At 37.3% G+C, this 27391-nt stretch overlaps 1 protein-coding gene across 1 annotated transcript in view; it reads left to right on the forward strand.

Annotated features, from left to right (window-relative positions):
- The first annotated feature begins 9395 nt into the window (after positions 1 to 9395).
- The window catches only part of URI1 (URI1 prefoldin like chaperone), a 79293-nt gene continuing 61297 nt past the window's right edge, over positions 9396 to 27391 (forward strand). Inside the window, 1 exon segment of the mRNA XM_030297315.1 lies at positions 9396 to 9791. Within this exon segment, the coding sequence (XP_030153175.1) occupies positions 9681 to 9791 (111 nt within the window). The 5' untranslated portion in view covers positions 9396 to 9680.

Genomic DNA, 27391 nt, shown 5'->3' on the forward strand with positions numbered 1-27391 from the left:
GGCCATGAAGCAGTATCTCATTGTGGTTTAGACTTGCATTCCCTAATGGTTAGGGTCATTGAGCAACTTTTCACGTGTCTATTAGACATTTGTACATCTTTTTTCGAGAAGTCCTTTTTTCTTTTCAAGTCCTTTCCTCATTTTGAATTGTTTTTTTTTGTTGTGGTCGAGTTGTAGGAGATGTAACTATATCTTTCTATGTATCTATATATAAATATATATAATAAATATATATAAATATAGAAATAGAGATAGATAAATATAGAGTTAGATATTCTTCATATTAAACCCTCATAAGATACATGATTTGTAAATATTTCTTCCTTGTGTTATATTTCCATTCTCTTGAAAGTGTCATTTGATGCATAAAAGTTTTTACTAAGTTTTAATGAAATCAAATATACTTATATTTTTCTTTTGCTGCCTGTGCTTTTAGTGTCATATTTAAGAAATTGCCAATTCCAAAATCATGAAGATTTTCCCTTATGACTTCTTCTAAGAGTTTTAAAGTTTTAGGTCTTTTGTTTAGGTCTGATTCATTTTGAGTTAATTTTTGTATATGGTATAAGGTAAGGGATCAATGTCATCACTTTGCATGTGGATATCCAGTGTCCTTAGTACTATTTGTTGATGTGACTGTCCTTTACCTATTGAATGATCTTGGAACTCTTGTCAAAAATCAATTCACCATATATGGGAGGGTTCATTTTGGGGCTATTCATTCAATTCCATTAGTCAATGTGTTTATCCTTACGCTAGTAACAGTGTTTTGATTAACATAGATTTGAAGTAAGTTTTGAAATCAGAAAGTGTGAGACTTTTCCAACTTTGATCTTCCTCAAGATTGTTTCAGCTATTGAGGGTCCCTTGTAATTACACATAAATTTTAGGATGGGTTTTTGTACTTCTGCAAAATACGACACTGGGATTCGATAGGGATTGCTTCAAATCTATAGACTGCTTTTAGGAGCACTGTTTATTAATTTGCTTGGGCTGCTATCACAAAATACCACAAAATGGGTGGTTTAAGCAATAGGAATTTATTTTCTCATAGTTTGGGAGGTTAGAAGTCCATGATCAAGGTAATGATCAAGCAAGTTCAGTTTCTGGTAAAAGATTTTTTCCTAACTTATAGATGACAGCTTTTTCACTGTGTCCTCACTTGGCCTTTCCTTAGTGTGTGTGTGAAGAGAATGAGTTTTCTGGTGTCTCATCTTATAAGGACACTGATCCTATTGGATCAGGCCTTATTATTTTTGTTTTTTAAATTTTTAATGTTTATTTATTTTGAGAGAGAGAGACAGAGTGCAAGCAGAGGAGGAGAAGAGAGGGAGGAACACAGAATTCAAAGCAGGCTTCAGGCTCTGAGCTGTCAGCACAGAACCCAACATGGGGCTCAAACCCACAAACCATGAGATCATGACCTGAGCCAAAGTCAGGCGCTTAACCAATTGAGCCACCCAGGCACCCCACAGGCCTTATTTTTATTATGTCACTTAACCTTAATTACTTCCACAAAGGACCTATCTCCAAATATAGTATATTGAAGGTTAGAGCTTCAACATATGAATTTTGGGGAAACATTCCATCCATAACAGTTCTCCTCTTAGCATTATTAAGTCTTCCAACCCATGAATGTAAATATCTTCCATTTATTTGTGTTTTCTTAATTTATTTCAAGAATGTTTGTAGTTTTAAGTGCACAATTTTTATGCCTCCTTAGTTTAATTCATTACTAAATATTTTTTATGCTAGTACAAGTGAGATTTTTAAAAATTTCCTTTTCAGATTGTTCATTGCTAGTGTATAGAAATGTAACTGATGTTCGTGTGTTGATTTTGTATCCAGTGACTTTGTTGAGTTTGTTGCTCTAAGCTATTTTTTGTGTGTAGATTCTTTATGGTTTTCTATATATAAAATCATATCATCTACTGAAAGAAATAATTTTTTTTGTTCTCTTCCAATATGGCTTCTTTTTATTTCTTTATCTTGCTTAATTGCTTTGGCTAGAACTTCCAATACTATGTTAAATAGAAGTGGTAAAAGCAAACATCTCTTTCTTGTTCCTGATCTTAGAGGAAAAACTTTGTCTTTTACCCTTGAGTATGTTACCTATGCGTTTTTCATATATGGCCTTTATAATGTTGAGGTTTCTTTCTATTACTAGTTTATTGGTTTTTTTAGTCATGAAAAGGTGTTGGGTTTTATCAAGTGCTATTTCTGCATCAATTTGGATTATCATGTGTTTTGTTTTCCTTTGTTCTATTAATGTGGTATATTACATTGGTTGATTTCATATGGTGAAACAACTTTGTATTCCTGGGATAAATTCTGCATAGTCATGGTGTAAATCTTTATAATATGCTGTTGAACTTGTGTGTTCATATTTTGTTGAGGATTTTTGCATTTATATTCATAAGGACTTTAGCTTATTGTTTTCCTTTTTTCCCCCCAATATTTATTTATTTTGAGAAAGAGAGAGAGAGAGTGACTAGGGGGTGCAGAGAGAGAGGAAAGAGAGAATCCCAAGAGAGCCTGACATGGGGCTCTATCCCACAGATGATGGGGCTCTATCCCCAGATCGTGACCTGAACTGAAACCAAGAGTAGAACACTTAACCCACTGAACCACCCAGGCACCCTTATAGTTTTTCTTTCTTCCAGTGTCTTAGTGACCTCATAGAATGCATTCCTTCTTCAATGTTTTGGAAAAGTTTAAGCAGAATTGATGACTATTTTTTAAATGTTTTGTAGAATTCACCTTTGAAACCATTTGTTCTGTATTTTTCTTTGTTGGTAGGATTAATGATTCATTCTCCTTACTTGTTAATGGCCTTTTATAATTTTCTATTTTTTCCTTGAGTTAGTTTGTTTGTATTTTTCTAGGAATTTTCCCATTTCATGTAGACTTATCAATTTGTGCATATAATTGTTCATAGTATTTCTGTAAAGTAGCTAGTAGTATCCTATTTTAATTTCTGGTTTTGAAAATTTGAGTCTCTCTTTTTCTTAATCTAGTAAAGGTTTGTCAATTTCATCGATATTTATCTGAGAATAAATTTTGGTTTCATTAATTTCCTCTGTTGTTTTTATTCTCTGTTTCTCCCTCATGTATCTTTGTTATTTCTTCCTTATGCTAGCTTTGGGTTGCTTGCTTTTCTTCTAGTTCCTCGGGTATACAGTTAGGTTATTGATATATTAGGTTGCTAGGGCCACCATAACACAAATACCATAGGCTTGGTGACTTAAACAGCAGACATTTATTTTTCATAGTTTGGAGGATATAAGTCCAAGATCAAGGTGTGACTAGGTTGGTTAACACTGAGGCCCCTCTCTTGGCTAGCAAACGGCTGCCCTCCTTGCTACCCCTTCACATGGTCATCCCCGTGTGTGCACGTGTCCCTTGTGTCTCTACATATTCCCTGCTGTTTTTTTAATGTTTAGTTTTGAGAGGGAGGGGAGGGGCAGAAAGAGAGAGAGAGAGAGAGAGACAGAGAATCTGAAGCAGGTTCCACACTGTCAGCACAGAGCCGACACCTGTCTGTAACTCACCAACCAGAAGGTCATGATTTGAGCTCAAGTCAGATGCTTAACCAACTGAGCCACCAAGCTCTCTTCTAAATATCCCCTTCTTATAAGGACACCAGCCAGATTGGATTAGGGCCCACTCAAATGGCCCTTTTAATGTGTTCATTTTAACATATTCACCTTTCAAAGCCCTATCTGCAGACATAGTCACATTCTGAGGTACTAGGGGTTAGGACCTCTATGTGTGAATTTGAAGGGGTGACAGTTCAGCCCGTATCACCATTCTTTTACTTTCAATTCTTTTGTGTCTTTCAATCTAAAGTGAATTTCTTGTAAACAGCATATAGATCAATCATTTAAAAAATCCATTCTACCAATCTTTGTTTTAATTGGACCGTTTAATCCATTTACATTTAAAGAAATTGTTGGTGAAGAAGGACTTAGTTCTGCCATTTTTGTGTGTGTACCTTTTTTTGTTCAATTCCTACATTTTTTATTTATTAGATTATTTTATAGTGTATCGCTTTGATTCCCTTTTTTCCTTGTATGTATATATTTCAGTTATTGTAGTAGTAGTTCCCTTGTGAACTATAATTCACATTTTGAACTTATAACATCCTAGTTTGAATAATACCAATTTAGTTTCAATAGTATACAAACACTGCGCTTCTATACAGTTTTGTCCTTCTCCCTTTATATTGTTATTGTCCCAGATCACATTCCTATACATCGTGTGCCCCTTAACGTAGATTTGTAATTACTGTTTTATACATTTGCCTTTTAAATTGTAGTTGAAAATAGAGGAATTACAAACCAAACCTGTGGTAATACTGGTTTTTATATTTACCTGCGTAGTCACTACTTTTTTTTTATTTTTATCAAAAAAAAATTTTTTCTTAGTCACTACTTTTATCAGTGTTCTCTATTTCTCATATGACTTTGAGTTCTTGTCTGATGTTCTCTCATTTCAGTCCAATAGACTCACTTTAGCAATTCTTGTGAAGCAAGTCTACTAGTAATGAACCCCTTCAGTTATTATTTATCTGGAAATGTTTTAATTTCTCCTTCATTCTTGATAGTTCATCTAAGAAAGAAATCTTCGTTGAGAGGTTGTTTTTTCCTTTCGGAACTGAATATGCCCTTTGGCCTCCACGATTTCTTTTTTCTTTTTTTAAACAGGAGGTGCTTTTTTTGTTTTTATTTTTTTGTTTCAGTAAAGAGCGAGACTATGAGCAGGGAGAGGGACGGAGGGAGAGAGAGACAATCTTAAGCAAGCTCCATGCTCAGTGTAGAGCCTGATGCAGGCCTCAGTCCCATGACTCTGGGATCATGACCTGATCCCAACCAACTGAGCCACCCATGTGCCATGGCCTACGTGATTTCGGATTAGAAATCAGCTGTTAATCTTGTTGAGGATTCCTTGTATGTGACAAGTTACTTGTCACTTGTTGCTTCTAAGATTGTTTTTTTGTGTGTTTTGACAATTTGATTATAATGTGTCTCAGTTCTACACATCTCTTTGAGTTTATCTTGCTTGAAGTTCCTTAGGCCTCTTGGATGTGTGTATTCAAATCTTTCATCAAATTTAGGAAGTTTTCAGCCATTATTTTTTCAAAAATTTTTTGTCCCTTTCTGTCTCCTCCTGGAACTCCTCTTGTGCATACCGTTGGTATGCTCAGTGGTGTCCCCCAGGCTCATAGGCTCGGTTCATATCTCCTTTTTTTTTTTCTTTCTTTACCTGACTGAATAATTTTGAGTGCCTTTTATTCAAGGTTTTTTGATATTTCTTCTGCCAGCTCAAATCCTTTTGGCTCCTGTAGTGAATTTATTATTTTATTTTTTATTTATTGTATTTTTCAGCTCTAGGGTTTCTATTTTGTTCCTTTTCATAATTTTGATCTCTTTATTGCCATTCCCTATTTGTTCGTAAATTTTTTTGTGTGGTTTCCTTTAGTTCTTTGTCTATGATTTCCTTCAGCTTATTAAGCATATTTAAGATAGTTGATTTAATGTCTTTGACTAATATTTCCAATGTCTGGGCTTCCTTAAGGATGGCTTCTAATTATTACTATTTTTTTTCTGTGAATTGGCTTTACATACTTGTTTTTTGGTATATTTTGTATTGTTTGTTGAGGACTGGACATTTTGAGTATTAGTATGTGAACTCTGGAAATCCGATTTTCCTGCTCCTCAGGGATTGCTGATTTTTGCTTGTTGAAGTTTGCTGTCATCTCTCTAGTGATTTTTCCAAACTATTTTTCAAAGTGTATTCCTTGGAACGTGTGGTCATTGAAGTTTTTATTCTGTTATCTCTACAGCCAGCCAGTGACTTGAAGATTTTCTTAAAAAAAAAAAAAAAAAAAAAAAGTCTGTCCCTTTAAATCTTCCAATAGATGCTGTCAGGGGAAATTGCTGCAGTTCTAGAAGGCCAGTCTCCACCTGTCTCTCAGGGAGCTGGTAGACTGACCGAAATGTTCTGGAGGACAAGGACCTTACTGCTCACACTGGCATCAGCCAACCACTCCAGGAATGGTGGCTGCTAATCCCACAGCTGCATGGTGGGGTGCGGGCTGAGGAATGGGGCATGGCAGCTGGTTCTCACCCCTCCCCACCCCTACCAACAGTTGGTGACCTTTTCCTTTATCATGCACTCTCCTGGTTTTTTAAAGTTCAAGTTCCAGAGTTTCAATATTGTTGACTCTGTGAGTGTTTCCGTTTCCAACTGACAGTTGTTTTTATTTGTTTGGTTTTTAGGGTTATTTATTTATTTTGAGAGAAAGAGAGAGGGAGAGAGAGAAGGGGAGGGGCAGAAAGAGAGGAAGAGAGAGGATCCTAAGGAGGCCCTGCGATGTCAGCGCCATCGCTGAGCCCCTCTTGGGGCTTGAACTCACGAACCATGAGATCAAGACTGAGGTGAAACCATGAGTTGGACACTCAACCGACTGAGCCACCCAGTGGCTCTGACAGTTGTTTTGATGAAGGGACGGATCCCTAGGGCCTTCACTCCACCATTTTGCCTCATGCCCTTCTGAATCCCTCCTTTTAAAATTTTTGTTTTTTTCCATAACTCACTTTGAGTTTCTATTACTGGCATCTGAGAGATGGCAACAACTGTAGCAACTGCCATGCTTGTGCTATGTATTTTTCAGACTTAAAGATGATTTCATCCCTTTCCTTGGAGGGGAGGCTGAAGTGTACAGAAAAACCATATACGACAAGGATTCGAGTGATCAGTGACAACCCTAAGGATAAGCAGATGAAGTACCAGGGGAACTTCATGGAAGGGATGATTTTTTGACCTTGGGGTTAAGGATGAACCTCCTATAGAATTAAAAGAACCTCATCTAAGGTCTTTGGCCCTCCGTTGACTCCAAGATCCACAGACAGTTCTGGTCCCTGCCTTGATCACCTCTTGCTTCTCATGCACAAGGGAGGGCCTGGTACATGGAAGGGGGTCAATAATTTTTGCTGAAACTTAACTTTGTTTTATTGAAGGTGTTTTGGGGTGGCTGATGTTCACCTGGATGAGTGATTATAATTTGAAGGATTTTAGATGGATAGAGGAAGTTTTCACTGTCAGCTTTTATACTTGTGATCACCATCATTCTTCAAGCCAACCCTGAGGCAGGTATAGCTCTGAGACTTGTTGTACAGGAGAATGAAACTCAGCAGGTTAAGGGTCTTGCCTAAGACTTGTCAGCAGGCAAGTGGCAGAGTTGGGACCACAGCTTGGGTCTGTCTGGGTTTTACAGTTCAAGTTCTTCTGCTGTTACTTCTGAGAGCTCTTAGGACTGAGTGAAGGAATCAGCAAATGTTCATGGAATGTCAACCAAGTCCCTGTTCTCATGGAGCTGGTGTTCTACTGTGAAGAGATGGTAACTAGTATAGAAGCAGATAAAATTGGTAATCCTAAAAAGGGATAAGTGCTATGAAGAAAATTTAAAAAGTGAGGTGCTGGAGGATGCTTGGAGGAGAGGGGAGGGTCTTCTACAGACAGGATATCAGGGAAGCTTTTTTATTTGAATCGAGGCCTGAGTGATGCAAAGGAGTAGACCATGCAACGATCCAGCAGAAGTATTGCAGGCAGCAAGATCAGCCAGTGCCAAGACCCCAAGGCAGGAGAAGAGCGAAACCATTATGGTTGGTATGAGTGGCAAGGGGGCTTGCAAGGCAGTTAGAAAGGTGGGTCAGATATAATACAGAATTTTAGCAGGACATCTGGATTTTATTTTAGTTGCAGTGAGAATTCATGGAGGGCTCAAGCAGGGAGAGTGATATGATCTGGTTATTTTTAAAAGCTCCTTCAGGCTGCTGAGCTGAAAATAGATTGGGGGTACATGAATCAGAATCTTTGGCTGCTGGTGACATAAAATATGATGCAAACTGCCTTAATCCGTCAGAAAATTTACTGGCCTCTTTAACCAGAAGTGCAGAGGTAATGTAGACTTCAGAGCTGGCTGATTCAGCCCTGAGTCCAGTGCTGTGATATAGTCAAGAACTCAAGTTCTGTCTCTTGGCTCTGCTGACCACAGACTCAACTTCATTGTGAGGTTAAGAGGTGTCCGGGTGGTTTTACTAGAGCTGAAATACACAGGGCCATATGCCCTGTACTTCCCCACCAAGGGATGGATAGATTTTTTTTTTTTTTTTATGGAAACACTTCCAAAGAAGGAGGGAGAACTTTTTCAGAAGCCTTCAGGAACTCTGTTTGTGAAGTATCACATGCCCTTTCTGGAATCAACTATTTACAGGGAAATGCATCATGCCTTTAGACTGGAGCTGGGGTGGGTCAGCTTCCCAAAGGCACAGGAACTATGTGGGCTAGGGTAGACCATGCATGTGAAGGAGGGGAGATAGACAAAGGGCAGCTGACAAAGTCCATTACAGGGGCAAGAGTGGAAGCAGGGAGGCCAGAGAAGAAGCTACTGAGGTAGGTGAGGATAGAGAGATGATGGTGGAGATAGAGGAGGTGGTATGAGAAACATTCTGATTCTGCCTCTTTCAGAGGTGTTGACGTTGAATATGCAGTGAGGAAAAGAGGAATTAACATATACCATTTGCCCAAGTTTTCCTTGCGTCTTTCTTTGAAGCAAATGGAAAAAGGGTGTATCTGGACTGGAGAGCTGGCCAAGAGAAAGGGAAGAGAAACTGCAAGAAGGCATACAAAGGTGTAAACGGCAGATACCCCTCAGCCTATTCCCATCTGTACAACGCTAAACAAACAGGATCCATCGCTACTGTTAAGAACTGGAGCAGAGGTGGTGCTTAGGGCATGGCCAGTTCCGGCTAGGAAGCATTAATTGGGTGCCTACTGTGTCCAGAGGCTGTAGGAGAAACAGAGCATAGTTCTGAAATAAGAGAAAAAGTGTGGGCTAAGTTATCCTTGAAAAAATCTCTTAAATAGTCCAAACATAGCACTATATTAATATAAGCACAGTAATTAATACACACGCAAAACATAATTGCATATTTTAATTCATTAAACAGGCACAGGAAAGAGTTGAACTTGCTAAAATTAAATTATGTTCTTACAAAGCAGCTTTGGTTCTTGAATTAAGCTTCCACCGCCAGATGCAGCGCTAAACGACTGGAAGACGAAGGGGACACAAGGCTCACCTCCAGGAGCACTCACTCAGCGTGGATCCCGGATAGAATGAAAGCTTCCAGAGGCTACAATGCAGCACAAACCTCGCGGGGTAAGCCCGCCTCAGCCGCGTCGCTCCTGCACCACGTGACCCACTAGGGGGTGGGGCCAGGGGCGGGGGCTCCGCTCGCGCTTCCCGGCGTGCCGCGCGGGGCGGAGCGAGGGGCGGAGCCTACGGGGGAGGCGCGGAGGAGGCGCGGCCGCCACAGGACGCCTGTCTCGGCCCGGCCACCGGACAGGCGCCTCCGGCTCTCACCGGCCCGCCTGCTGCTTCGAGCCCGCGGCGGCGGCGGCGGCGGGCGGCATGCGCGTGTGAAATGCGGCCGCGGGCAGCCGGGACGCGAGCAGCGGCCGCCGCGGCAGCGGAGAAGACAGGCGCGGCCTCCTCAGCGAGGGGCACGCAGTGCATGAGGGCGAGCACGCGGGTGCTGGGCAGCCGCCGGCCACGCCGCCTCCATAAACATTTGTTTAGGACTCGTTCGCCCCGCTGAGGTCCCGGCGCCTCCACCATGGAGGCCCCGGCCGACCCCGGGTCCCACGCCTCGGCCTCGGCCTCGTCCTCGGCCGCGGCGCCGCTGCGCGCCCCGGAGGTGGCGCGGCTCCGAGAGGAGCAGGAAAAGGTAACAGGCCGCGCTCCGGGCCCCGCGCTTCCGGCGGTGGTCTCGGGAGGCGCCCGCTCCCCGGCACATCCTCGGCGCCCGGCCCCCCCAATCTGGGGCTGGGGCCCTCCTCGGGGTCCGCCTCCCCCGCTCGCCCCGGCGGCCCCCTCCTTCCCGCTGTGGGCCGCAGCCCTCTGGTCCCGGGCCCAGCTCGATCCTGACGCGGTACCGGGAAGGCACAGCCTCCAGGCTTGGAGAGAGAAAGTGTTGGAGAAACTTTTGTCACGTGCTTTTGTTGTCTTTTGTCTGGAGCCCTTTGACCTTCAAGGGGAGGGAAGGGATGGGAAAGAGGGAGGTGACTATCCCTTTAAATTGCGTATCAAAGTGAGTTTTTAGACCTAATATAGACAGCAGTGCGTGGGAATTTTTTGGTTTGGGGTACGCGGTCAATGGAGGGCTCACCTTAGTATCTTCTTCAAAATCGTTGCTAAAATATACACATTGTTGCTCTTTATCAGGTTGCACGCAGTGATAAACAACTTGGTTGTTTAGTGTTGGTCAAAGTGGAACGCAATTTTATTAAATTTTAACTTTAATCGTATAATAAGTTTTAATCTGCCAGTGTAGGGAAGAAAATTTTGCATTTCCTAGTGGGATTGTATATGAAGAAGTATGCCCGATTTAAGAAATACGGTGTTGTTTAATTTGAGTATTTTTTCCTTTGGATTTTGTAGCATTTCAGGGGTCGGTGTCTCCAGAAAGTTTGAAATTCTTACTTTGAAAAGCAATATTTACTTAAAATGTCTAATGTCTTCTTGAGAGTATCATGGCTAAAAGGGTTAGGAAGTTGTTTCAAAAGTGTAAACAATGGGAATCCCTAACTTTTTCTGTTGAACATTCCTGTATAAAAATAACTACTTGCATAGGTATGCAAATATACTCAGTTCATCTAGATGAGGGGCTTTTCACAGAACCAAAAAAAAATCCTGGTTTGCTTGGAAACCACCTGTTAGGATGAACTGTGGGGATCTTTCCTACTTTGTTCTGGTTCTAAATTATTTTATACATTGAATTTCCTTTTCTGAGGGCCATTTTCTTTCTTTTTTTTTTTTTTTAACATTTTTATTTATTTTTGAGAGAGAGAGAGAGAGAGCGAGCGAGCACGATTGGGGGAGGGGCAGAGAGAGAGAGAGGGAGACACAGAATCTGAAGCAGGCTCCAGGCTCTGAGCCGTCAGCACAGAGCCCAACACGGAGCCCAACACCCAACAAGGCACAGAGCCCAACTCACAGACGTGAGATCATGACCTGGGCTGAAGTCGGACGCTCAACTGACTGAGCCACCCAGGCGCCCCATAGGGCCATTTTCTTCTAATGTCATGTACAACTGCTGGGTTTTAAACTTGGCTTTTTTTTTTTTAAATCCAACAAGTATTGTGTTATTTAAATTATAAGACGTTAATAGATCATAATTTTTCCTTTTTGAAGAGAAAAAGAAGAAAAGACAGCCCTTCTTGAAATTAATTTGTTCATTTTTGGCAAAATTATTTCCATTTTTTGCTTTTTTAGGAAATTTGAAACAGACCCTCAGAAGATGGTGTTCCCATTGCCTTTAGTCTGGTCTATAGAGGAATTACTCTTTCATAGTATAACACATGCATAATGCTCACTTGATATGTTTCCTTCCATTTGTCATTGTAAAAGAGAGATCCTTAGTTTTATTCTAATGTTAGTGTGGCTGAAATACAAAGGATACATTTTGGGGTGCTCTGAACAGCTTTCTGGTATAGTATCTAGTTATATTTGAAAACTGTCTTTTCAGTTACAGGCCTGTAGGAATCTAAATAACTATTTTCAGTAGATATTGACTATGTTACCAAATTACTTTTCTGTATTATGTTAATGTTTTGGCAGTTAAAGTAAGCATGTGCATGTGTGTCATGCGTGTGTAAAATTCCCAGTTGATAAAGCCCTTCTGTAAATAGACTACACAGTATTTTACAGGACTTGCTTCAGTGAACAGTAGACCCATAATGCCACAAAATATCCTAGTTAGATAGCTATACTTCAATTATAGTTTAGTATAGGAAAACCGTATATAGTAAATATTCAGTTATTTTGTGAGGGACTTTATTTAGGCTTTAAGACCAACCCAGCTAACTCAGTAAAATAGAAGTGTTTTGACATTCTTGGAATGAAAAAGGGAAGAATGTCATTGTAGCTTTATATTTGTGTGGCACTTAGTACTTTTTTTTTTTTTTTAATATAAATCAAGTTAAATGTGCTTTAGTACTTGGGTTTTTGCAGTGGTTTTCCCAGTGTGACAGAGAATTAACACCTGAAGAAAATGACTTGATTTTTTTTTTGTTTTTGGTACCTAGCTAGTAGGCTCTAGATGCAGAGGAGAGAAATTAATTCATTACATACAAGGATACTTTAGGTTTTGGGCCTTATTTTCACTGGGAGCTTTGGTTGAGAAGACTGTTAGGTAATATGGCTTAAGTGTTGCTCGTCAGGTTTTTTTTTTTTAATTAAAAATTTTTTTTAATGTTAATTTTTGAGAGAGCGAGCGAGCACGAGTGGGGAAGGGGCAGAGTGTGACGGACTCACAGAATCCGAAGCAGGCTCCAGACTGAGCTGTCAGCACAGAGCCCAATGTGGGGCTTTGAACCCATGAACCCTGAGATCATGACCTGAGCAGAAGTTGGTCGTTTTTAACTGATTGAGCCACTCAGCTGCCCCCAACTTATTTTTAAATTCAGCTGAGAAGTGTAACTCTCTCTCTGTTTTCCCCTCATTTATACTTTGGAACACTGAGTAACAATGACAAAATTAGTGACTAAGGAAAAAAAACAAAGGTGGGGGATGCGTAAATAAGCCCCAGTAAATGACAACATCTGTAATAAATGGACAGGATCAAATATTTTAACATTGTTTTCATTTATAGCATCAATGCTGAAACACTTCCAAAAACATTTAAAAATTAAAAAAAATCTATTTTTGGGAGAGAGAAACAGAATGCAAGCAGGGCTCGGGGGTGGGGGGGTGCAAAGAGAGGGAGACAGAATCCAAAGCATGATCCAGGCTCTGAACTGTTGGCACAGAGCCTGACGAAGGGTTGGAACCCACAAACTGAGATCATGATCTGAGCCGAAGTTGGACGCTTAGCTGACTGAGCCGGCCAGGCCCCCCAAAAACATTTTTTTAAAGTTAAAACCTGTTAAAACTTTGATTTAGCCAAAAAAGATGCATACAGAAAGGTCCCCTGCAGCTTTGTTTATAATAATGAAAAAACTAAAAATCCAACATTAGGAGATTGATTAAATAAATCATGATACGTATGATGAGCTTTTATGCAGGCATTAAAGATTATAGAGCAGTATGAATAGTGTGGTTATAGTTATGTTTATATGTAAGTATTCACAGTTTATATAGGAAAACACCATTAAATGTTTTAAAAACAATTTCATATTTTACTAAAAGTGAGTGAAATTGGTTGAGATTTTAGCTCTTTGAATAAAGGCTGTTGATAAAACTTACTTTAATTGTAATGAAAACTAGGATGTTGTATCTTTAACTGCTGAATACTTTTCTGGGCCTGAAAAGTAACTCTTGGCTTGTTTGAACACCGGTTCATATGGTTTATTTCCTGGTTATTTCAGAGTTGATAGATATAATTTATTCAACATCTATTCCCAGTTGATTTCCTTTTTTCATTTTTCCTTGGAGGTTTTAGTCTTAATTCTCTGTCAAAAGATTACAGGGACAAGAAAGAACTTCGCTCATCTTTTTTTTTTCTTTTCTTTTTTTTTTTTTTTTTCTTTTTTTTTTTTTTTTTTTTTTTTTTTTTTTTTTTTTTTTTTTTTTTTTTTTTTTTTTTTTTTTTTTTTTCTTTTTTTTTTTTTTTTTTTTTTTTACCAATGTTAGTAAAATATTTGGTGGAAAAATGTGAGCTACTTAGGAGCTTCTCTAGACTGACCTATGCCATAAAAGTTCTGATTCAGGACTGTAGTGGGCTGTTTTTGTAGGGAACTTTCCTCATACTCAGATCTTCTTAAATCTGGTTCTGTCTTAGAATTGCATTATGTTGAAATTTTGGTTTCTTTGCTAAGGTGATATTTCCACAATATCTGCATTTTATATTTCCAGATCTTATTATCTTTTATTAGCATAATTACTGAGATTTTATTGTAATGTGAAAAAGTGGTATATAATATTATTTTCGTAGGTTTATTTGCTGGAGAATAGTAACTTTGGAAAATTGATGAGAATAATATTTATTATTTTGCTATAATTACTGCTGAGTGGCTCATATAATTGTCAATTGGAGTTTGGAATAATTTATTCTTTCCTGATATAAAACCTGGGTTATTAAATGCATTAACACTAAATATCTCAATTCTTCATAAAGTGGAACAACTAATTTAACTTAATGAGGGTTTTCATATTTCTTATGATAAACTGAACTGCAATAGTTTAAGAAACTGTCAGTCATGTACCTCATACAACAGCTGTTCTCTCCACGCCCAGAATCCAAGCATATATTTTTTCAACAAATACTGAGCACTTCTACATGCCAGGCATATATCCTCCACATGGCAGACAAGTACCTACTATATGCCATCTTCTGCTGAGGACCTAGTAAGAAACAAAATAATGTCCTTGCTTTCACGTAGATTACATTCTAGGCATGGAAGAGGCCCATTTAAAATGTCAGATGGTTTGTGATAGGTAAGGCTAGATAGAAGAAGAAAGTTTTGGTAAGGGAGGGTATTTTGGAGAGGAGTTTCTAGTCAGGGGCAGTCAGCTCAGAATGAGTCCAGGTGAGTTGTAAGGATTTTGGTTTTTATTTTGTGAGACGAGAAGCCATTGGAATGCATTTTGAGAATCGTACTGATCTTAAATTATAACCATCCGTTTCTCATGTGTGAAGAAAGGGTGCGATAATGGGATTGTGGGGTTGTATTATTATATATAAAATAAACTTTGTGTGCTAGGCGTTGTGAAAGATGTTACAAATTTGATATTAGAATCTTCATGGACTCTCTTAATTTTTCAGGTCAACAATTTCGGTTGTTTGTACAGTTTTTGCCCTGAACTTTCTAGTGGGGTATTGGTCTTCAGTTCTACTTATAATGCTTGTTTTCTAAAGTGGTGATACCAATTTTCGTTCCTTGTCAGCAGCAGGTGAAAGTTCTAGCTGTTGCACATCCTCATCACCACTTGGTACTGATTGTCTTTTTCATATTTGCTAGCCATTCATATTTGCTAACCGTTGATCACTTTTTCAAATATTTTTTGGCTACATGCTTTTCTGTTTGTTTATTTTTGGTAAAATACCTGCTATCTCTTGTCCATTTTCAGTTGGGATGTGTGCCATATTTTAATTGATTCATAGCAGTTCTTTATGTACTTTTGATATGAGTGCTTTTTAGGAAAGTTTTGTAAATTTCTTCTCTAGTCTGTGCTTGACTAATACTTTACACTGGTGTCCTTTGATGAAGAGAAGAAATTTTCAACTTTATTTATTTTAATACAATTTATTGTCAAATTGGCTCACATACAGTGTGTACAGTGTGCTCTTGGTTTGGGGGTAGATTCCCATGGTTCATCGCTTACATACAACACCCAGTGCTAGAAATTCTCAATTTTAAAAAATGTTTATTTATTTTGAGAGAGAGAGCTTGCACGCTCCAGCAGGGGAGGGGCACAGACAGGGTGAGAGAATCCCAAGTAGGCTCTGTGCTGTCAGCATAGAGCCCCAAGTGGGGCTCAATCTCACAAACCATGAGATCATGACCTGAGCCGAAATCAAAGTCAGGTGCTTAACCAACTGAGCCACCCAGGTGCCCCAGAAATTCTCGGTTTTAACAATCCTTTATTTTTATTTTATTTTTTTCAAAGCTCTTTATTTATTTTGAGAGAGTTTGTGGGGGAGAGGCAGAGGGAGTGGAGGAGAAAGAGAATCCCAAGCGGGCTCTGCATTGCCAGTGCATAGCCCTATTGTGACCTGAGCCAAAAGACAACTTTGGTTTTAGTCTTTTGATAGTTATTAATAAACATTATGAAACAGTATTTCAGGAGGGGAAACTTTTTTTTCATTATATTAGACCTGTCCAGATTGGAGTGCAAGACAAGAATAGTTCCAAAACACTGGTGGGGAAAGGGCAGAGAATGTGCAGAGTCTATGTTTCAACATAACTGATTGGTTTTGTCTTCTTGTCTAATGTTTTTAGTATGGATTTAAAAATCTTTTAGCTTGTATCATTCTTTCCTTCGTATCCAGATTGGTGAATTAGTCTGCCCGATGGCAGTTTTTTCTTTTTTAAGCTACGACTGTTTATTTTGAAAAATTGTAAAAACAACAGGAAGGTTGAGAGAATAGAGTCATTAGTAATATTTCGTACCATTTGATTTTTCTTTCTGTGCCTTTTTTTTTTCTTGTTAAACCATTTGAAAATAAATTGCAGACATCATCACGCCCCTAGTACTTAAGCACATATTCTTTCAGAACAGGGTCATTTTTCTACATAAATATAGTATCTTATTTTCACACCCAAGAAATGAACATTGACATACAATGTTATTTAACATACTCACATTTCCTTAGTTTTTCTAAAAATGTTTTTATAACTCTTTTTCCATCCAAGATTCAATCAAAGATTGCATTTGGCTGTTTTTATCTCTTTAGTTTCCTTCTACAGCAATCTCCTTGCTGCCTTTTGTCTTTATGAAATTGGTGTTTTTGAAGAGTTGATGACAGTTTTCTCGTAGAATGGCCCACAATTTGGAGATGTGCAATGAATATAATCATGAAAACACAACATTAAGCATTTTGGTTGGATACTACATAGATGATAACTTCTCACTGCGTCACAGCAGGAGACACGTGATGTTACTTTATCCCATTGTAGGTGTTGCTGATTACTTAAGGCAGCATCTACTAGATCTTTCTACCATAAAACTACCTGTTCCCTGTGTAAGAAATAAGTGTTTTAATGGTAGTAATGCTTGAAGACTAAATATCCTGTTCCCTCACAGCGTTTTACCATGGATGATCCTTGCCTGAATCAGTTACTATATTAATGTTAGCAGATTGGTGATTTTCTAATTATATAGCTGGCATTTTTCTGTAAAGAAGAGAGCCCTTCCCCCCTTTTAGCATTACTATGAATTTTTGTGTGTGTGTTTTTTTTTTTAATGTTTGTGATAATTTGTCATTATTCCTTCTGATGCTTAAATTGTCCCAGTTTGTCCAGTGGAAGCCCCTTTCAGCCAGTTCCTGCATCCCTTTGGCATGTTCCATAATTCCTTGGTCATTTATTACCCTGCTTTTGGGCACAAGGTATTCCAGGCTTACCTTGTAGTTTTCTTGCCTTAGTCCTGAAATTGACTATTTCTTCAAAGAACCTTATTTCTTTTTAATGGGAAATGCTTAGAAACCAATCAAGATCAGGGCCCCAGTAGTGCTCATCATACTGGGATAATATTTCATCAAGGCTTTTCAGTGGACAGTGCTAAGGAAATACATTAACCTTTAGTATGCCAGGAAAAATAGTCATCATCTTTTGCATGTCCCAGGTCCAACAGATCCTTTTTACTTTTTATTTCTTGAAGTAATTTTCACAAATGATATATAGAAGTAAGAGTAAGGATAGTGAATAACAATTTTACTACATTTTTTCTTTTAATTTTAGCTAAAGAGAGAGAGAATGCGAGAGAAGGGCGGGGGGGGGGAGAGAGAGAGAGAGAGAGAGAGAATCTTAAGCAAGCTTCACGCTCAGCTCAGTGTGGAGCCCAACGAGGGGCTCGATCTCATGAACCACGAAATCATGACCTGAGCCGAAATCCAGAATCAGACACTCAACCAGCTGAGCTGCCTAGGTGTCAAATATTACTAGATAGTTTAATAAGAGTTTAAACATTGTGGTTCTCTTTGTATTAAATAAATTTTGGTATACAGAGATCATAAGAGATTTAAGAATACTGCCACATGTCCTTTTAGAAAGGTAGGATAGTCCAGGTTTTTGCTGCCTGCTATATTACATGATGAAATTCTTGTTGAATGACAAGAACTGGATGGGAATGCTCTATTTTCTTTGTGTTCTTGGAAGTGTATCATTGTTCATTCATTGATCCTCCCCCCTCTTATTCAAGTCAGTCATCCTTTATTCATCATCCTCTATATTTAAATATGTATAATTCTCTTTCCAGTTTGCATGGTCTGTTCTAGGACTTACAGAGACACAAAAATGAGCCATTACATAATCCTTGCTTTCAAAGTTTATTTCCAGTGCTGTCAATGCCTTCCCCTGCCCCCCTGTCCCCCCCGCTACCCTCCTAGTCCCCCTACCCAAGTCTCTGACCTCAAGAAGCTTTAAAAACTTGGAGTGAAAAAATTTACTGACCTTTTATTCTGACAGTCTTACTTATTGTGATGAAATATATATATAATAAAATTTGCCATTGTAACCATTTTAAATATACATTTCCATGGCATTAATTACAATTACTATTAATGCAACCATCACCACTATTTGCAAAACTTTGTCAACACCCCAAACAGAAAATCTGTAACTATTAAGCAATAACTCATTCTCCCCTAGTTACCCTCTTGAGCCCCTAGTTACCTCTAAACTACTTTCTGCCTATATGAATTTACCAATTCTAGTATTTCATAGAAGTGGAATCATACGTCCTTTGTCCTTTGGTGTCCTTTGGTGACTGGCTTATTTCATGTAGCATGTTTTCACAGTTCATCCATGTTATGGTGTGCATTACAACCTCATTTCTGTTTAAGACTGAATAATATTCCATTGTACATGTATACACAACATTTTGTTTATTTGTTCTGTTGATGAAATATGGATTGTTTCTACTGTTTTGCTGTTGTGAGTAATGTTGCTGTGAACATTGGTGTACAAGTATCTGAGTTCTTGTTTTCAGTTCTTTATGGTGTATACCTAGGAGTGGAATTGCTGAGTCATATGGTAATTCTGTGTTTAACTTTTTGAGGAACTGCCAAACTGTTTTTCATAGCATTTGCAAAATTTTACATCAGCAATGCATGAGGTTCCCTATTTTTCCACATCCTTGCCAACACTTATTTTCCATTGTTTTTGATTATAGCTATCCTAATAGGTGTTGAGATATCTCATTGTGGTTTTGATTTGCATTTCTCTAATAACTAAGGATGCTGAGCATCTTTCCACGTGTTTATTAACCATTTGTATGTCTTCTTTGGAAGAATGTCTATTCAAGCCCTTTGCCCATTTTCAAGTTGCATTATCTTTTGTTGTGTTGTAGTTCTTTATATATTCTAGGTATTAAATCCTTATGAGCTATATCATTTGCAAATATTTTCTCCCATTCTATAGGTTGTCATTTCAATTTCTTGATAATGTTCTTCGTATGACAGTTTTTAATTTTGATAAAGTCCAGTTTATCTTTTTTTTTCTTTTGTTGCTCATGCTTTTAGTGTCATATCTAAGAACACATTGCCAAATCCAAGGCCATGAAGACTTATACCTGCTTGCTTCTAAGAGTTCTGTGGTTTTAGCTCTTATATTTATATCTTTGACCCATTTTGAGTTAATTTTGTATGTTGCCCATTGACTGTTGACTCTGAGAAAATTTAGGATGTTGTTATCTGAAGGTTCATAATCTAAGATTTAATTTATATTATAATTTTCACTATCATTTGTGTACAGTTGTGCAAATAGGGTGGCCCTAACACATGTAGATGTTAAAGTTTAAAATTCAAATTAATTAAAGTTAAATGAAATTTAAAAATTAAGTTTGTTAGGCGGATTGGCCACATTTCAGGTGCTCAGTAGCCACACATGGTTGCATTGGACAGTGCTGATTTTGAAGCTTTCCATCATCAAAGAAAATTCTACTGGACTGTGCTAGTCAAGAGAGCTACTATTTTTAAAATTTGTATTCTAATTTGTTTAATAATTATGAAATGTCTTCCTGTGTCATCTTCTTCTCCTTGCCATTATTGGCAGAAAATGAAAATTTCTGAATTGTCAACTATTTTCAAAACCAAAAAACAGACTACAAAGGTAGTATCTCTAGTCTTTTATACCTTTTTAAAAAGATGATGCAGTACTTTGGACAATACATAAGAAAAGTGAAGGATGGTTTTTCACTGTTGATTGCAGTATCCTTCTAGGTGGTTTCATCATTTTTTTCATTTTTTTTATATAGTTCTTTTTTTTAAAGCATAGTTAGGAATTATAATCATGAAGTACAATTACTAGGGTGATGAAATAACAAGACAGGGAAAATACAATCAGTAGGATCCCATAATGTATCTTAGACTCATAAAAAGGTTTGCTGTACTCGTATAATAATTATAAGATAAAATGAGTTGCATTCTTTTGTTTACTAAGCTTATTTTCTCTATTTTTTGCAAAACTTCTAAGAAGACATGGAATGTCAATCTTTGCAAATTAATTAGAATTACTTAAAAAAGAATTGTTCAGTGGATCCTGATGCTTTCCATTCAGATCCATTACCACAGGGTTCTTCAGCTTTCTGCAAAATCTGTATTTGAATCTCCTTTCTTCCGCAGTAAAACCTTGGTCCTCAACAATGTCTGCATTTATTCATTTGCTCTGTTCTACAATATACACAAAACAGTTTTTAGAACTGCTACATTTATACCACTGCCAACAGCAAACCTATGAAGTGAAGTTCAGGATTTCTTTGCAGTTCCATTTGTTCTTACAGAATTAACCACGTTGGCATGTAGAGTTAGGATATGATCTCAAAGGTGCTTGAATACTACCGCTTTTGCTGTGCAGTTATCTCTTGGATTTGATGTACAGTTTCTATCTGTATTGAATTTTAGTGTTTGCTTTTTTATCAGTTTGATTTAATTTTGTTTTATGAATACATAAAACCATCTACGTGGTTTTAAAATCACCACTGTATCGAAAGGTGTACTGAAGTAATTAATTCTGTTCTTCTACCTATCCCAATTGATAATCATTTTCAGTAATTTCTAGTTTATCCTCCCTGTGTTTCTTCTTTGAAAGTAAATTTTAAAATATACTCTTATCTCCCTTCCCACCTTTTTACATACAATATAGCATGTTATATTTTACCCCTTGTTTTTCTCATTAAATTTATACCTAGGAATTACTCTGGTTCATAGAGATCTTCCTCATCATATTTTATGGTTCATTGTGTGGGCATAATATCCGGTATTCAGCTGGTATCTTTTGATGGACATTTGGTGGTTTTCAGTCTCTTGATAATGCAAAAATGTTTCAGTGGATCACTCTACATATGTTGTTTCTCATTTGTGAAATGATTTCGTATGAATTCCTAGAGGTGTAATTGGGTCAGAGGGTAAATTGGTTTAGCTTTATAAACTATACTTCTATGCTAATCAGTTTAACTTAAAATATGAAGTAAAAAGAGGTAAGAGGACGAGCAGAATAAGATGTTCAAAAGCTAGAGAACAGTGTGCTTAGTTTCTAGTGATCTCCACTGCCATTTTCAAGGTAATGGTTTCTTACCTGGAGGCAAGTAATCCTCGCTGGTCTTGGTGACTCCACTCTTGCTCCACTTCTACTTGTTTTTGAGAGCTGTCTTTTTTTTTTTTTTTTAAACAATGTAAATATAATTTTGTCGTTTTATCATTGTAAGTCCGATTGTACTTAGAGTAAAATCCAGGGTCAATAAAATGTGATTTGAGACCTTTGTATTGTCTGATGTTTTTAGGTTCATTTCTAGCTACTCCTCACATACTTACTGTACTTAAGATGATGACCTGAGTTTTGGGGGGCAGAATACCCTAAGTATGTTTTTTAAAATAATACTGTGTTTCTTTTAAAGAAATCCTAATACAATAAAGCAAAAAACAAACAGAAAAACAAACAAACAAAAATCCTGTTTAATCTATGGATTTGACCATTGTTCCTAAGCCTTTGATTTCTTTATTTTATGAATCGAGTCATATTAAAGTAATTGCAAATTGATGCTTTTTTCTAGGAACAAAAATACAAGGTTGAGTTTTGTGCCAGACACTGTACTAGAAACTGGGATACATAGGGTATTTTTTCTGCCCTCGAGGGACTTATAAATCTGTAGGGAAATGTGTTAAAACATAATACAATGTAATAATTTTCTCTAATTCTTTGCTCTTCATTTGCTTCTCAAGCTACTAGAAGCTAGCCTCTGTCTTTTCATTGAAATTACTCTAGCTAAAGTTACTATATTTCACTTGCCAAACTCAGTGAACCCTTTCTGAGTTCTGGCCATACTTGACCTCTGTGCTTACTGGAACTTTAATTGCTCCCTGGTAAACTATTGAAACTGTGTACCATAGGAACTTTTGTGATTTTGCTTTTTTTGGGTCTTCTACCTCTTCATTACTACTTTGTCTCTAGTTTCTTCATCTGATCCCTAAACATCCTGTACTTTTCATTTTTGGCTGTCCTCTACTCCGCCTGTCCTCTCTCATATAATTCTGTATGCCTTCTCTTGTCCAGACCTGTTGCCTTTTGGGCAGCTTCCCTTGAATGGCCCACAAACAGCTCAATCTTATTTGCTAAAATTGAATCGATCTCCTTTGTCCCTAATCTACATGTACATCTTCATCCTAGTTCTCAGGAACTCTATTTAAACCAGAGCCTTTGTAGCCTGCCCCGATCCATCTCTTTAATACTATGAATTTACTAAGATCTTGTCAATTCTTTGTGTGTGATAACTTGTATCTTAAGGGTCCATTAGCATATCTTAATTAGGCTCTTATTTGAAAAATAATATCACATTTTCCAGTTAAAGGTTACTATTTTTGCTATTTTCAGTCTTTTTTTTTAGCCTTCTGATGTTACCTAATGCTTTTATTTTTGAAGTTCTAATCTGTGAGCAAAATATTTCTCTTTCTCGTTATTTCTCATGCCTTTATTTTTTAAGTTCTAATCTGTAAACATAACTATTTCTCTATTAAACTCTATTAGCTTTATTTTACTTTCCTTTTAGTTATTACCTTAGAGATTATAATATGTAACATTTACTTACTGTAGTCTACTTTAATTAGTAGGAAATTGTTCATCTTCTGAAATTTTGTCACTTATGAAATTATTCAAATAATTTTTTGATAGGTTAATTTCATTAACTAACCCTCTCTCATTTGTGCTATTATCACATTTACCTCCACATATGTTTTTATGCTCTAAAATGTTAGGATTATGGTTTTAAAACATTGTTTTTTCATTTTTATTTAACTCTAAGCTGGTAGGTTCTCCCCCACCCCTGACACTTTTAAGATGCCATTACATTATCTTTTGATTTTCTTCCTTCATTTCTGTTAGTCTTCTGTCAGTCTTAATTGTTTTCTTCTCTGAAAAATTTGTGTATATTTTTCCCCTTATCTACTTCAGGATTTTTCTCCTCATCTTTGTTCTGTCCTTCTTTGCTCTATATGCCAATTTGGATACCTTCTATTGAGCTGTATTCCTGTTCACTAATTCTCTGTTCTTATGTATCTAGTCTGCTAGTAAACCCATCTACCAAATGCCTAGTGACAGTTATTCTGTTTTTTATTTATGTAACTTGTGTTTTCACATTACGTGGATTCTAGGCATCTAGAATTGATGTCTCCAACCTTCACTCTATTTTCATGAGTATGTTTATCATAAAGTGTCTTAATAACTGCAATATGTAAATCAAATGAGAGTCTGTTACCATTGTTTATTTTTGCTCTTGGTTTCTTATCAGCTGCTCCTGTTTTCGTAGGCTGCCTTGTAATTTTTGATTGGATGACAGACCTTGTAGAAAAGTTGTAGGGACTGTAGATGATGTTATCTTTTCAAACATTATTAGTAAGTTTTCTTTTAGCAGCCAGTTGAAATTCTTTTGGTCTGTTTGAATTTTGCTCTTATTCCTAGCATGTAACACTTATTTCTAAGGCATAGCTCTAATTCCATACAGAGTATGTCTTTTTCATAAGTTATGTGATCATGTATATGTAATTCTGTTTCTCTTCTATTTCATTTCACTGGGTCATTTGCCTATACTGGCATGAATACCACATTTTCTGGCTAGGTCTTGATATCTAGTGGTAAATTCCTCTAGCTTTGTCTTCAAAATTGCCTATACTGTTCTTGAACCATAGCTTTATTTTTTTTTCAAGTTTATTTATTTTGAGAGAGAGAGAGAGAGAGCGCGAGCATGTGTGGGGGACAGACAGAGAGAGACAGAGAGGGAGAAAGATGGAGAGAGAGAAAGACAGAGAGAGAGAATACCAAGCAGGCTCTACACTCTCCGTGCAGAGCCTGACATGGGACTTGAGCTCATGAACTGTCAGATCACTAACTGAGCTGAAATCAAGTTGGATGCTTAAGTGAGCCACCCAGGTGCCCTGAGCCTTTCTTTGTTATGAATATTTTAAAATCTTCTTTTTAATACAGAGTAACCTGCGTAGGGTTTTGCTTGGAGTGCACTGTATCTAAATATTGGGGGACTATCAACATTATTGCGCTGTTTTCTAACCCATGAACATGTTATATCTTTGTTTACTTAGTTCTTCTCTTAGTATTGTCTTTTTTTAGTATATAAATCTTGAATGTATTTTAGATTATCCCTTGGTATTTGTTATTTTTAATTGCATTTTATGATTTATTTGGTGTTCGTGTTTTACTGGTATATAGTCTCATACTTGATTTTTGTATATTGACTGTTAAATGTATATTCTGATACTATATGTGTAATATATACAGGCATGTGCATGTTATCTGAATAATAGCACTTTATTCTCTTTAGTTGTTCAGGCTTTTATTTTTTGCCTTTTGAATGATCTGTAGCACCTTTAATATAGTGTTGATTAAAAGTAGTGTTAGTAGGCTTTCTTATCTAGTTCTGCATATCAGGGGAACAGCTTTAAATATTTTATCATTATAAATGATGTTTACTGTAGGCTTTTTGTAGATAATCTTTATGAAAATAAGGAAGTGTTCTCCTGTTCCTACTTTGCTCCTTTTATCATGAATAGATGTTGAATTTTATCACACGCTTTTTTTGTGTTTTGAGATGTTAATGTGGTGAGTTAGTTTGATTTTTTTAAAATATTGAAACACCGTTGCATTCCTGGAGAAAGCCCCTTGTTATGTGTTTATCTTTTCATATGTTATCCAATTAAATTTCTTATTATTTTGTTAAGGTATTTTGTTTCTGTGTTTATGAGGGTATTGGTTTATAGTTTTCTATTTTTCTTGTAATGTTCATGTTTGGTTTGGGTTTCAGGGTTATGCTAGCCTCATAAAATAACTCATTTTTGTGTATTTTACATAAGAGCTTATGTACCATTGGTAATGTTTTTAACTTAAGTGTTTGAAATAATTCGTCAGTGAAGCTGTCTGGGCTTAGTATTTTCCTTTCATGAATATTTTAAAATATGGTCTTGGAGTGCCTGGGTGGCTCAACCTCAGCTCAGCTCATGATCTCATGGTTTGTGATTTTGAGCCCCACGTCGGGCTCCTGCTTTGGATCCTCCATCTCCCTTCTCTGCCCCTTGCCCACGTTTCTGTCTCTCTCTCCTTCTCTCTCTCAAAAATAAACATTAGGAAAAAAAAAAAAAAAACACCACAATCTCAGTTTCTTTGTTAGTAAAAGGACTATTCATATTTTTCCGGAGTGGCTACACCAGTTTGTATTCCCACCAGCAATGCCAAAGAGATCCTTTTTCTCCACATTGTCACCAACATCTGTTGTTGCCTGAGTTGTTAATGTTAGCCATTCTGACAGGTGTGAGGTGGTATCTCATTGTGGTTTTGATTTGTATTTCCCTGATGATGAGTGAGGTTGAGCATTTTTTCATGTGTTGGTTGGCCATCTGGATGTCTTCTTTGGAGAAGTGTCTATTCATGTCTTTTGCCCATTTCTTCACTGGATTACTTGTTTTTTGGGTGTTGAGTTTGATAAGTTCTTTATAGATTTTAGATACTAACCCTTTATCTGATATGTCGTTTGCAGATATCTTCTCCCATTCCATTGGTTGCCTTTAGTTTTGTTTATTGTTTCCTTTACTGTGCAGAAGTTTTTTATTTTGATGAGGTCCCAATAGTTCATTTTTGCTTTTGTTTCCCTTGCTTCCAGAGATGTGTTGAGTAAAAAGTTGCCGCAGCCAAGGTCAAGAGGTTTTTGCCTGCTTTCTCCTTGAGGATTTTGATGGCTTCCTGTCTTACATTTAGGTCTTTCATCCATTTGAGTTTATTTTTGTGTATGGTGTAAGAAAGTGTTCCAGGTTCATTTTTCTACATGTCCAGTTTTCCCAGCACCAGTTGCTGAAGAGACTGTCTATTCCATTGGATATTCTTTCCTGCTTTGTCAAAGATTAGTTGGCCATACATTTGTGGGTCCATTTCTGGGTTCTCTATTCTGGTCCATTGATCTGAGTGTCTGTTTTTGTGCCAGTACCATACTGTCTTGATGATTACAGCTTTGTAATACAGCTTGAAGTCCAGGATCATGATGCCTCCAGCTTTGGTTTTCTTCTTCAAGATTGCTTTGGCTATTCGGGGTCTTTGCTGGTTCCATACAAATTTTAGGATTGTGTGTTCTAGGTCTGTGAAGAGTGCTGGTGTTATTTTGATAGGTATTGCATTGAATATGTAGATTGCTTTGGGTAGTATTGACATTTCAACAATATTTGCTCTTCCTATCCAGGAGCATGGAATATTTTTCCTTTTTTTGGTGTGTCGTCTTCAATTTCTTTCATAAGCTTTCTATAGTTTTCAGTGTATAGATTTTTCACCTCTTTGGTTATGTTTATTCCTAGGTATTTTATGTTTTTTGGTAAATTGGAATTGATTCCTTGATTTCTTTTTCTGTTGCTTCATTGTCAGTGTCTAGGAATGCAACTGATTTCTGTGCATTGATTTTATATCCTACAACTTTGTTGAATTCATGGATCAGTTCTAGCAGTTTTTTGGTGGAATCTTTTGGGTTTTCCATATAGAGTATCATGTCATCTGTGAAGAGTGAAAGTTTGACCTCCTCCTGGCTGATTTGGATGCCTTTTATTTCTTTCTTTGTGTTGTCTGATTGCTGAGGCTAAGACTTTAATTTTATCTTTTTAAAGGAACAATTTTTAACTTTTAATTTTTCTTCTGTATGTTGGCTCTCTACTTCATTGATTTCTGCTTTTATTCTTTTTAAAAATTTCCTTTTGGCTATAATTTTTTTTAGCTTTAAAATTTTTTTTAATTTATTATTATTTTTTTAATGTTTTTATTTATTTTTTAAGGATAGAGAGAGACAGAGCAGGAGCGGGGGAGGAGCCGAGAGACAGGGAGACTCAGAATCTGAAGCAGGCTCCAGGTTCTGAGCTGTCAGCACAGAGCCCGGACGCGGGGCTGGAACTCACGGACCGCGAAATCATGACCTGAGCCAAAGTCGGCCGCTCAACCAACGGGGCCACCCAGGCGCCCCTGATTCCATGTGTTTTAAACACCACAGTACTTCATTTAAAATTGTTCGATGTGATTAATATTGACATACCTTTACTTTCTGAAATTACCTCTGCAATTGCTCTTTAATTCTTTCTGCATTTATGTTGTTTTCAAAAGTCACTGTAGTATTTTTCCCCTGGCTTTATTGAGATGT

Source organism: Lynx canadensis, chromosome E2, assembly GCF_007474595.2.
Source record: "Lynx canadensis isolate LIC74 chromosome E2, mLynCan4.pri.v2, whole genome shotgun sequence".
NCBI lineage: Eukaryota > Metazoa > Chordata > Mammalia > Carnivora > Felidae > Lynx > Lynx canadensis.